The following is a 12,476-nucleotide window of genomic DNA, read 5'->3' on the forward strand; positions in this document are numbered from 1 at the left end:
AATGAGACAATGAATGGTTTCCTAGGGGATCTAAACATAATGTCCCAGCGGTGATTTATTAGATTTAGTTCAGGTTAGCCAATCAGTAGTGTCAATTCTTTCATCATCCAGACACTGCCTGCATATTTCACATATTCCTGCAAGAGGCCACGCGATGTCGAGCACCAGGAGGAACCCAGGACCTTCACCAGCGTAGGAACTGATAAGCGGTCTAAGGATTTTATCCCAATGCCTCATGGCAGTCAGCCTGTAGAGGTTTGTGCCTCCCCAGACCATCACTGACCCAACACTAAACCGGTCATGCTGAATGATATTACAGGAAGCATAACATTCTCCTCGACTTCTCCAGACCCTTTCACATCTATCATATGTGCTCAGGGTCAACCTGCTCTCATCTGTGAAAAGCACAGTGGTGGACCTGCCAATTCTGGTATTCTATGGTAAATGTAAATCAGGCTCCACAGTGCTGGTCAGCGGGCACAGGGCCACCCTCATGAAGTCTGTTTCTTATTGTTTTGTCAGACATTCACACCAGTAATCGGCAGATAACCCACCTTCTGACTCTTATAATGACTAAAATTTACAAAATGCACTCAATATTTTGTTCATTATAAATGTGGCTCATAAACTCATCAGGAAAGTGTTTACTGAGGAGAGGGCAGAGGGAGGTTTCCCCAAAGACTGGAAGTCTTTTTGTCAACACAGGTTATTAAAAAGAATGCAGGTTTAAGGCAGCCTTGCATTAGTTTTACTTTTCAGATGCAGAACCCACATCCATCTTTTCTACTGTGTATAATCTTCCACTGTGACTCTGTTTCTTCCACTGAGCACCATTTACTGTAGCTTCAACTTCGTTCCATTATATCTAAGAAAACACAGACATTTCAACTGCTGATAACTGGGTAACTCACCATCAAAACAATCAAAATTAATATGTTGCACTAAACCAGAGAAAAAATTGCATCAATGCCAAAAATGTATTGAATCCCAAGATATTAAGTCTGAGGTCTAGGGGTGAAACTTTAACATCTTATTTGACTGACATGTGCAAGCTTGGAACTACAGCAATCCACCCCTTGATTAAAACTAAATGTTTAGCGGCATTCCTGAGCACACACTAACTCCTCTGACTATTTGCATCCAGTTTCCCCGTCCACACATGACTAATTGCCCCATTTCATTTGTAAAACACCCCTGTGAATGATACAGACAGACACTTCCCCTGTCTAAATCTCTTCCTTTCTCTCTCTCTCCCAACAGCCCTCACCACTCACACCCCCTCAGAAATCGGATCCAGTCAGATTGATGGCTGGAAGGCTCTCATTTGGACCTGGAGAAAAGTGGCCAGTTTAACGGCTGCTACTGTATTTTAAATGCCACTGGTGTTAAAGAGACTGATGAGGCAGGGGACGGGAGAAGCAGCAGTGGTGACCCTCCCTCCTGGCTTTTGGTACAGAATCCCATTGGGAGAATGGGGAGAGTAGAAGGAGGAGGAACAGGGAATAAATCTGCGTGGCGGCGGGAATCGATCGCTTCTCCCTCCCTTCTTGCGCTATCTCATCTGCAGGGGCTGAGAGAGGCAGAGCGGTTTAAACGATCCTGACCTTGTCCGACATAAATAGTCAGAAAAGTCCACAGAGCAGATAGCTTTGTGTAAGGCTGGGGGGGGAGAGGGGGGAAAAAGAAGGAGGAAAACGTACTGAGATAAGAAGGGGGGTGAATGAGATAATGCCCTGGCGTTACTACATCAGAATCTGTCGCTCACACACACACACACACACGTCGTGGGAAACAGCCTTGCTTCCTGTCTTCATCTCTCTTATTTTTCCTCTCCGATCATAATAAGAGAAGTTGAGAGTGAAGAAGAAAGGAGGAGGAGTGGAAAGTCTTTCCTTTTCAAAGCTCTCATCCCTCTTACCTGTGAGAAGGATGGAGGGATGGAGGAAGTCAATTGGCTCCCACAGAACAGCCATTCTGCACTCTTGAAGAAGACATGAGTGTTTTAAAACTAAGAAAGGAGCTCTTTTGTGCGGCGCCCCTCTTCTTTTCTTTTGAGTGTAATGCTGCTGTACCTGACAGTGGCACTGCCCCGGGTAAAGGCAGAAATCTCTGCTTCCATTGTCACCTGTTCCTCTAATCATTTTCCGCCCGTCATGCCACAATGGAGGAGGGCGATAACGATAACGAGGTGAAGCTAATACAGAGCCGCGGCAAGGCCCCTGAACACAATGTTCAAATGTCTTCACTCATTTCCACACACACACCTTTACACACTCCTTAATGCTGAAATACATGCAGGTGCTGACACGAACATTTTCTTTTTTCTTCACTGATGCTTGAGCCTCTTCATTATGGCGTCAGCGTCGAATCAGCCTCCTATTAACTCACTTTGCCAGTTCCCTCATTAAGCAAAATAATAACTGAAGAATGAAAGTGCTGGAAGTTATTTTGTACTTTGATAGAAGTTCTCCAGCATTACAGTCAGAGTTTATTAGTGATTGGCAGCATTTTTTATGTCAAGATTTGCCGTAGCTTGGGTCTTACTTTTGCCGTTTTGGGCATCACCTTTTCCGTACATGTGAACTGTAAATATGTCATTGCTGTCAATGACCTGAGCTATAAAATAAACACAAAAACGTGATTCAGTGTTGACTGGGTGTACTTACCATAACCACGTCCACCTAGTTTTCCTGTGCAATAAATAGACAATGGACATATCCTCCAGATCTAGAAAGAATAGATTCTTGCCTTCTTTCTGAAGTCCAGCAGGCAGCGACTGATCTGTTTACAAAAAAAAAGACCCCCCCCCCCAAACAAAAAAAAAACAAACAAACGAGCTCATAAAGTCAGTAGAAAATCATTTACTTGGGATATACATCAAGTGAGAAGTATGTTGAGGAAGACTTTTAGAATGTACAAACACTACTTTCAAATCTTATTTAATACAACACACCATCCATCCATCCATTTTCCTTCTCTTATTCGGCAACTGCCTGAGCAGAGAAGCCCAGATTTCCCTCTTGCCATTCCCATCCAGGGAAAAATCCAGTCATTCCAAAGCTAGCTGAGCGATAAAATCTTTCTGGGGTCTGCCCCATCCTCCTCCCGGCAGGACATGACAGAAAAACCTTACCTAGGAGGCCTCCAGGAGGTGTCCTAGTCAGATGCCTGAATCTGAACTGGTTGATATGAACAGGTTGATATGAAGGAGGAGCAGCTTTACTCTGAGTGCCCCTCAAATGGCCAAGCTCCTCACCCTATCTCCAAGGGAGAGCCCAGCCATGCTCCAAAGGAAACCTATTACTACCTGTTGTATCTGCAACATCATTCTTTTGGTCACTAAACAGAGCTTCAAAGCCAAAAAGCTGAGCTCGAGGATCCAGAACATGACTTCATAAACTAATGTTTAATGGTCATCTTTTATATACAGTCTGTGGCAGTGAGGGATTTTCATCAGAATACCCTGAACTTAACTAAATCCCGCCTGGCTCATGTCAAGGAGGGACCAAAAACCGAGGCACTGCTACATTTTCAAGTTAGGAAATTCTGAATTTTTGCTGTCTACTCGTGTTACCTTGTCGCAGCAGTAATGGGAACAAATCAGACACAGATTAGCCAGCTAAGTAGGAGATGACAGACTGAATACAGGGACTGAGCCAACAAGTGGCCACACATGGCTGCTGCCACCACAGCCCGATGCTTGGCCACATTCTCAGAGCTCAAGTAACAGAAGCCTTACAATTGTTATCATCTTATTAAATGAAAAAATGCATAAATGACGATTTGGCAGCCAAGAAAAAAAATTAAAATCAAAAACAGGAACCGTGTCAGATTTTAATTAAATCATTAGCTTTCTTTTGACAACAATGAGATAGTGAGTGCCAGAAATTAACACAAGTATAGACGGCAATTCATAGGCCATTCACACTTATAGTGTGAGAGGGAAAAAAAACACTTTAAAACATGAGAAAAAAAAGACTTTTTTTCAGCTTGACATGTCATCCATATAAGGTAATATATTTAAAGTTAATATTCTTTCACACATTTTCTCCATCATTTGAATTCTCAGCACTGAGACCTTAAAGACATCCTACTTTTTACTTCGACTAAAGCCTTCAAACGACTGATATGTCGAATACCTCGCAGTGTTTGGCTTGCATTATGGTAGATGTACTCTCTTCCTTGCAATCATCAAGACAGAAAAGAAAATTATTTCTGCAGAGATAACTTCTCAGACTTCACACTTTGCTGCCGGAAAGGAAAACAAACCTCAGTGCACTATCTCTGTCGGTAAGCCCTTTATAGTGGACGTCCTATTTCTGCAGTGACTTTTCAGCTACACAATTTTTTTTAATTTTACTTTTTAACAAGACACACACAGTCCGCTCTGCTTTCACTATCGAGCCATTATCCAAAACTCTCACATTTCTCAGCAAGGCTCATCAAAATATCTAAATTGACACAAAAAAAATCCCACTTCCCAGTGTTCCCCTTACCCACCGTCACCCACGTCCATGTAATGTTAGAGTACTGGGCCTCAGCGGTGAGGGGGGGAGATGAGAAGGCTACTGCTCTCTGACTGCGATTATCAGAGTCTGGCATCGCTGTAATTTCAGTGTTCAGATGCAATCGCTCCCTGCTACCCTCAGGAGTAAACAATAACAAGCACAAATACAATAGACAAACAAGGTCTGCAGGACATATAAGCACACACACACACACACACACACAGAGGCATCCACAGAACCATAAACAATAAATGCAAACCACAAGAGTCTTCTGTTTTCTGTCTATATTTGGAAGAAGCTATTGCCCTCTAACTTTAGCCCACATTAACATGAGAAACCAGAAGACCCAGCCTACACAGCTGGACTCACATCACAGGTTAAATCTGAGTGCAGTGGATTAATTAAGCAGAACTAACCAGAGGTGTTACATGTCATTTTGCTGTTACACATACAAAAGCACCACTTTACAAGTAAATGCAGGTTGTTGCGTTGGGCTCGAAGACTTCACATTTCTGATCACAGAGCAACACCTGGTGGTCTCTAAAGGAACAGCAAGCCACCAATTTACACTATGATTATCCAAAGGCTGACGACTGTCTAAGCAATAACCTATGCATATGCTAAGGAGGTCGGCGCATTTGTTTGTCGTTTATACTTTTGTTAGTTTGTTGAGATTTTTTAAATGAGAGTGCCCGCCAAACAAAATCACTGTGTGAAATAGGTACACTTTATTGGTTAGTGCAAAGTCTGCACTATTGACCATGTAAGAAGAAGAAGAAAAAAAAAAACTGTGTAATGTTCACTGATCAACTGCAAGATTAAAGGCACTGACAGACTGATAACTTTGAGAGCTGAAATATACCTTTAACATTTACTTTGTTTCATTAAAGCTCAGTTGCAACAACTTTTTTAACGTAGCCTGGTTCCCATAAAGCACCAAACTGTGAAGTGGAGTGTGGAATGAATGAATCCACTGAACACCTTAAACACTCTTTCAGACACTAACTTGCTCATCTGCCTTCACACACACTTATGAACATGACTGACATCCCATTCTTACTCGATAGGGTTTAATGTCTGCCCACGATTTAAAGCTATAACAGCTTCAACTCTTCTGGTGAGGGATTTCAGAAGGTTTAGGAGTGTTTATGGGAATTTCTGACCATTCTTCCAGAAGCACATTTGTGAGGTCAGACAGTGATGTTGGATGACAAGTCCTGGGTCACAGTCTCCACTACAATTCAGCCCAAAGGTGTTCTATTGGGTTAAAGTCGGGACTCTGTGCAGACCAGTCAAGTTCTTCGACACTAAACTCACCCATACATTTCTTTAGGGACCTGCTTTGTGCACTGTTGCAGTTATGTTGGAACAGAAAGGGTCCAACCCCAAACTGTTCCCACAAAGTTAGGAGCATGAAAATGTCTTAGTATGCTAAAACTTTAAGAGAACATGTCTCCACTGCTCAAGTCCAGAGGCGGCATCAAACAATTTCATTGCGCTTGGTGATGCAAGGCTTGGATGTAGCTACTTGGTCATGGAAACCCATTCCATGAAGCTCTGTTCTTCTGAGCTAATGTGATTGCCACATGAAGTCTGGAGGTCTGCAGCGATTGCTTCTGCAGAAAGTTAGTGCACAGAGTTCACCATGCGCCTTGGCATCTGCTGACCTTGCTTTATGTGGCCTACCACTTCATGGCCGAGTTGCTTCCACTTTTCACTAACAATTGACTGTGGAATATTTAGTGGTAGTCTGCATGTCTAGCTGCTTGCTTTTTATACACCAGTTTCCATGTAAGTGATTTTTGACAATATAGCGTATCATGGCTGATACCGATAACGTATAATAAGAGAAGCATTGAGGTCAAATGCATATTCCTACAGAAATATCTCAAGAATTACAAGCACGCCAAGCTGGAGCCACTGAGCAAATGCATTTCCATCAAAACAGCAAAGCCATTATAAAACCACTTAATAAATCTCACTGGAGTGTCACGTCGACATTCATCTCATCTATCAGAGTTTATTTGGAGGAAAAACAGATACAGGAAGTGATGAAAGGGTGACGTTCTGTGTAAGAGCTTTATTTTCTCCATATATTTTACAAATACAAGCGCAAATGTTCATTAGACTCTGGACAATAACATGTCTGAAGTACTTTGAAGAGATAATGGAAATGAAGATCCCACCAGTTTATCTGCAAAAAGAAAAGGAAAGGTTAGGAACAAGTTTCAAACATTTAAAAATAAAAAATAAAAATGACATCCACAACTCTGAAAACTACTCAGTCAAATTTCTACTCTACTTTACTAGAACTTAGGACCCTTCCACAGCTAGTTTTCATTACACTAGCCCAGTGGGGCTCTTTACATTACAGTCTACCACTGTTACCTCCTCTGTTAAGACCAGCCTCAGTTCCTGAGTTCAGCAGAGGTTGAGGAGGAGTAGATTAGGTCGGAGAGGAGAATTAGTCATGAAAGAATCTGACAGCTTTTGGGAATTTAAAGACAAGCATAGCTAAGTGGGAATCTTTTGGGAGGAGAAAAAAAAAAGGGGGGGGGGGGGGTTTCCGAGGTCAGAAAGTTAAGAGTGAAGGGAAGTTAGAGTGAATGAGGATCATAATGAAGGGATGAGTCACAGGAAAAATTGTAAATGGATGGAGGAAGATAGAAAAGTGGGAGAGAAAATTGAAGACGTGGTTAAAACTTACAAAGCAGCGGCTCCAGAGATGATCTCAATGAGCTCCTTGGTGATGACGGCCTGTCTGGTACGGTTGAAGGTGAGGGTCAGCTTGTCAATCATCTCAGCTGAAGCGAAGGGAGAGAAAAATCAGTCACGGTCAAATTTAAATCTTTATGGTGGAAGGATTAAGAGCATGACTCAGCACACTCAGTTATAGAAACCCATCTCCTCCAACTCCTCTCAGCTTGTTTTCTATTTGTCATTGTTTGAAGCCTTTAAGAGCATTTTAAAGAAGAAACACTGGCAGCCACCACTGCTGCCCGTCAGCCTCCTATTAGATGCACCTATGGTATCAATTTTGAAAAGCCATCACCCTTTTAGTTGATGTAGATACAAGAATTTTAAAATCCAAGGCGACTTCCTTCTTGAGTCATCGTACTCACAAACCTTTGTGTCTATACCAGCGGTCCCCAACCTTTTTTGCGCCACAGACCGGTTTATGCCCGACAATATTTTCATGGACCGGCCTTTAAGGTGTCGTGGATAAATACAACAAAATAAAACTAGTACCGGTACCGAAAAAAGGAAAATTTATTCATAACACACGTGAAAAGACCCAGGAAAACCGAGTAAACGATAAAAACGATAACAAAATAACGCTGAAAAACGATAAAAACTATACATTTCACACCTGAGCCTCAACTCTTGCGGCCCGGTACCAAATGACTCACGGACCGGTCCGAGGCCCGGGGGTTGGGGACCGCTGGTCTACACCATCCACCCACCCGGCAGGGTTGCAATAATACCCCATCAGCCTTTTACAACTGAGGAATAAAAACCCAGTCGTCATGACTTTGGATTCTGTTACCATTAATAATCATTAACATACCAAATCTGCTTACATTTGTCTATAACATGCCCCATTTCAATGTCTACCAAGATCCAAGAGGTGTCTTCAACTTGCTTGATTTGACAAAAACAACCCCTTTAGCAATGACATGAATCTAAAGACCTAAAAGTGCCCTTGTTAGCAGGCTGAAACTGGAAGAGCAACCAAGGAAGTCCCTTAAGCCTGCTTGAGCTTGGATGAACCATTTTTAGTTTCTGTGATTTTTCTGGTAACCTAAAGTTAAACTTGGGCTCTGTACAAGAATTTCCTTTCGAACCTCACCTTACTGCATATGCAATTTGTCATTTTATTTGGGTCCCTTTTTGTTATGCATCTTTAATTACTTGCATCTATAGATAATGCTGGTGTTATACTGTAAATGAAGGCTATTTCCCAATAATTTAAGTTAATTTGAATTAAACCCATTTGAAATGCTAAACCCAGAAATACTCAGCACTGATGCTATAAGTAACCTTCCATAAACTGCTATGACCACCTTATCGGTCTTTAAACACTTAAGCTTTCTCATGATAGTGTTATGAAGCATCTCATATTAGCTGCTATGCTAGCTACTGCTTATATATTTAGATGTTTCCAAAGGCGATATAGCTGTTGGATGATAACTGTTAAAGAAATATTCTAACATCAGTGGATCTTTTAAAATGAGAAACAGTATCAGCACCACTCTGACTTCTAGAAGAAAACAATAAAAGACTGCACGTTTGGCAGGAAGTTCAGATTCTTACAGGCGTTGTTGCTGGCGCTGTCCATAGCAGTCATCCTGGCGCTCTGCTCGCTGGTGGACGACTCCCTCAGTGCCAGGTAGATGATGTTGACCAGAGTGAACTCCTGGTAGTTCCTTAACACATCAGCATCAATGTCATCATAGATGCCCATGCTCTCTGTTGAGGGAGAAGAGAGATGATCAACATCTCTGATGGCTCCGTGTTAAACTAATTTAACAAAACAACTGGTGCTACCTGAGTTAGCAACTGTGTCTATGGAATAAATGGGCTTCTGGTCCGTCTTGTAGGAGATAACAGACCTGCATGACAGGGAGGGTCAGTTAGCTTTGATCTGGATAATAAAACAGAAGGAAAACAGTGAAACCTCAAAGCCTGTTTGTACCTGAATCTATTGAAGATGACAGAACCCTGGTCAAACTCATATCCGGAGTTGAGGAGCTCAGCGGCAATGACTGAAGCATCACCAAAGGTGGGGGGCTTGCGGCCAATCTCCTTGCAGTTCAACATGATGTGTTTTCCATGAGTTCTAAGGCAGAACAAGAGTTGTCGTGATCAGAGCTCAGTAATCAGTCTTAGACTAGATCCTCAGCTTGAGCTTGCCATCAAAGCTGTCCTACAGTATGGATGGAAGGAGACACGCCTCCAATTCAGAGTTTGAAGGTTTACGCTAACTTTGTGTCATAACTGTGCATGTGACAAGAGCCAAAGCTCAGAGGAAAGAAACAGCCTTATTAAAGCCAGACTCCACTGCAAAAAACAGAATTACATTTCACAGAAAACTGGAGCTGCAGTTCTGCTTCTGTGACCTTTGAGTTTTAATGCATGAACTAACACATTAAAATATCAAGGTCACACAACAATACAAATCAACCTAGTAAGGTAACAGCAGACAAACAGCTCCTGTGCGAGATAAAATTATACCCTCAACCCCCCAAAAAAGGAATTAAAAAAAAAACATTGAGGTAGCCTAAATATTACTTTAATACACCTTCCATGGAATAAAATAACCAATATTCACATAGAATAAAGGACAGAAAAAAAAGCTAAATATCCCTAAATACCTGCTGAGTGAAGCCAAACACTAAACTACAGTCACATCCTTTCCAAGTGAGATGATGATCATCACACTGATAAAATGATATAATGATGAAAACCTTGAACACACCTGTGCAGCAGAGCCTTGAGCTTGTCTCCCACATTGATCACCATCACCTCCTTGCCAGCGCCGGTCAGGTTGGCGATCTCACTCTTGATGGTCTTTGCCACACCGGAGTGGATGGCGCCACAGAGCCCACGGTCGGAAGTCACACCAATGATCACATGCTTGGCGGCTTTCTCCTCCGGGGCTTTGATGTCAGCCTTCTCATACAGGGCTGAAGAAAGCAGTAAAAGCTTCATCAACAACTGAATTGGAATCAATATTAAGCTTCAGTCAACGTGACAGTGAGATGTACATACCCAGAGAACCGGTGCCATAGACACGTGCTGGTTTCAGCTGCCTCTCAGCACGAGCATACTTGGCAGCGGCGACCATTTTCATGGACTTTGTGATTTTCTGGATGTTTTTGATGGATTTCAACCGAATGGTGACTAGAGGGAGAAAAGAAATGACAACTGAATGCTATTTCACACACACTAAGAAACAAGGTATCCATCCCTTTATTATTGGCGAACCTGCAAAAACACTTTAATTCTATTATTCAAAAAACTAAAATTCAGCAAAATAATTGTAATTCACTTTTGCACTTCTAAGTCTATTTTTTTTTAAATTTTCCTTTTTCTCTTTCATTATTCACTACTTTCGGATGTTCTCATCACAGCACCTATGGCTCAGGGTAGAAAGGTACTATGCAAGTACAAGTTCAAATTAGGTTTAACAGTTGTTAAATGTCTCCATTAGAGACTCACATTCAGCTTGAATTAGAAATTATGTAATATTCTCATGAACATCAATTAATTAAATTTAACTTGTCTATTCCTTTTTCATTTTGCTATGGAAAGTTAAAAAACACTGATTACACATAATATATACTGCTAATGAATTTAACGCTTGTGTCACAGGTACTTCATATCAGCAGTTAACCAAATGCTAAGATATCAGGGCTGAAATAGATGGACTGAGATAACCCGAGACTGCCTGCTAGCCTTTGCATTAGCTTAATAAAAAAGAAAAAAATATATATTATGCTTTGTTCTGGTATCAAGTGACACCCAGTAAATGTTTGCAGCTTTGTTAAAGGGAATATTAAAGATTTTGTGTGAGACCATTCAGATTTTGTATCCGAGATGTGTTATGTTTCTATCAGAGTAGTATACAAAGTACTTACTGTCCTTCAAGGTAGCCATGTTCCTGACCTGCCCCCTGTGAACAGAAAGGCTGTATGTGAGCTTAACCGACAAGCTTCATCAATATCCAAATACACCCTAAACAGCAAAAACACCACTTTACATCACAGACTCATGTTAAATGAACCTTTGATATAGATTTAGCTGTTTGCTAATCCTGAAGGAGAGCCCTCATCCTTTAGCTTGGTGGCTAACTACACGGAGAAAGCTGTGACAGTTCACTCTAGCTGTTCTTGTGCTGTGTTAGATAATGCAGTAAGATAAATCGCCCAGGGGCACTGATAATATTTCCCTTTTTCCCCTCATATTGAAAAATGTCAGCTCAGTTAGCATTAACGGCTAGCCGGCTGAACTTGTCCATTGGCAGCGCTGTCATTCATTAGCCGCGGCCTGCACGATAGCGCGCCCTTGTATTCAATAACTGCAAACGGTGCAGTCTACACGTCACACACTTACTCCCGCTGCATATCTACTTGAAGTAAACTTATAAAATACTGCATTTAAGGCAGAGGAGAAAGTATATGAAAATTATTCACTTTACCATTGTGGGGAGAACACCAAAGCGCTGCTCCTGGCGAACATGGTTAGTCCTATGAAGGTCAGACACGCAGGACTGCGCAGGCGCAAGTCAAAAGCAAAATGGACGAATTGATGCCTTCACGGACACGCGTCAAGATAAAGCTAATCTGTTCCATCCTTCAACAATTTTCGACAATCCTTCGACAAAGTTAAATCAATTATTGTACATTATTGCTGTAATTTATCCCGCATGTGTTTACGCTATTTAACATCTACTTTTTACAATACAGTCTCTCACGGAATGTAAATGTCCCCTTTTACCAACTGAAAAGACTTCTGCTCTTTTTCCCAGGAAAAACAAATTTAAAAAGATTCTCGACTTACTGTCAAAATTCTTACCGTTAATGAAGTACTTCTTAAGATTCATCTGTTCCCATGTAGCATACGCAGCCAGACATACATCTTCCTTTTGTAGTTTATCTTTTACATGTAGTTTAAATAAAAATAAATTACTAAAAAATATTGAATTCCACAAAATATTTGCTTGGGCTATAATTACGATTTTATCATATTAGCTAGCAACATCTTTTTTCTTTTTTGTTGGTTTGTTTCGAGTTTTTCTTCTTATTTAGCAAAAGAAAATACTTTTAAATCATGTTTTACTCGTTTTTTCTTGTAGCACAATTAAATGAAACGCAGAAACATTAGTTAAATGTTAAAACAGTTAAAACATTTTGTGAATGTGTTTTCCGGAACGTTATTTACACGAAAATTCCAGAAAACACAGTC

General features: G+C 41.2%; 1 protein-coding gene across 3 annotated transcripts; it reads right to left on the reverse strand.

Moving 5' to 3' along the window:
• Positions 1 to 6,573: 6,573 nt before the first annotated feature.
• On the reverse strand, positions 6,574 to 11,838 carry atp5f1c (ATP synthase F1 subunit gamma). 3 transcript variants are annotated; one of them, XM_085137557.1, is made up of 10 exons: positions 11,710 to 11,838; positions 11,150 to 11,184; positions 10,281 to 10,412; positions 9,988 to 10,195; positions 9,205 to 9,348; positions 9,057 to 9,121; positions 8,823 to 8,978; positions 7,216 to 7,312; positions 6,897 to 6,923; positions 6,574 to 6,702 (listed from the first exon to the last, which is right to left on the reverse strand). In XM_085137557.1, the coding sequence occupies exons 1-9, from the start codon at positions 11,748 to 11,750 to the stop codon at positions 6,917 to 6,919; spliced, it is 885 nt and encodes a 294-aa protein (XP_084993683.1). In that variant the 5' UTR covers positions 11,751 to 11,838; the 3' UTR covers positions 6,574 to 6,702; positions 6,897 to 6,916. The 3 variants fall into 3 exon arrangements, with proteins under 3 accessions (XP_084993683.1, XP_084993684.1, XP_084993685.1); XM_085137558.1 differs by lacking the exon at positions 6,897 to 6,923; XM_085137559.1 differs by lacking the exons at positions 6,574 to 6,702; positions 6,897 to 6,923 and having other exon boundaries at positions 7,212 to 7,312.
• Positions 11,839 to 12,476: the final 638 nt, after the last annotated feature.

This window comes from Neolamprologus multifasciatus, chromosome 17 (assembly GCF_963576455.1).
Source record: "Neolamprologus multifasciatus chromosome 17, fNeoMul1.2, whole genome shotgun sequence".
In the NCBI taxonomy this organism is placed as follows: domain Eukaryota; kingdom Metazoa; phylum Chordata; class Actinopteri; order Cichliformes; family Cichlidae; genus Neolamprologus; species Neolamprologus multifasciatus.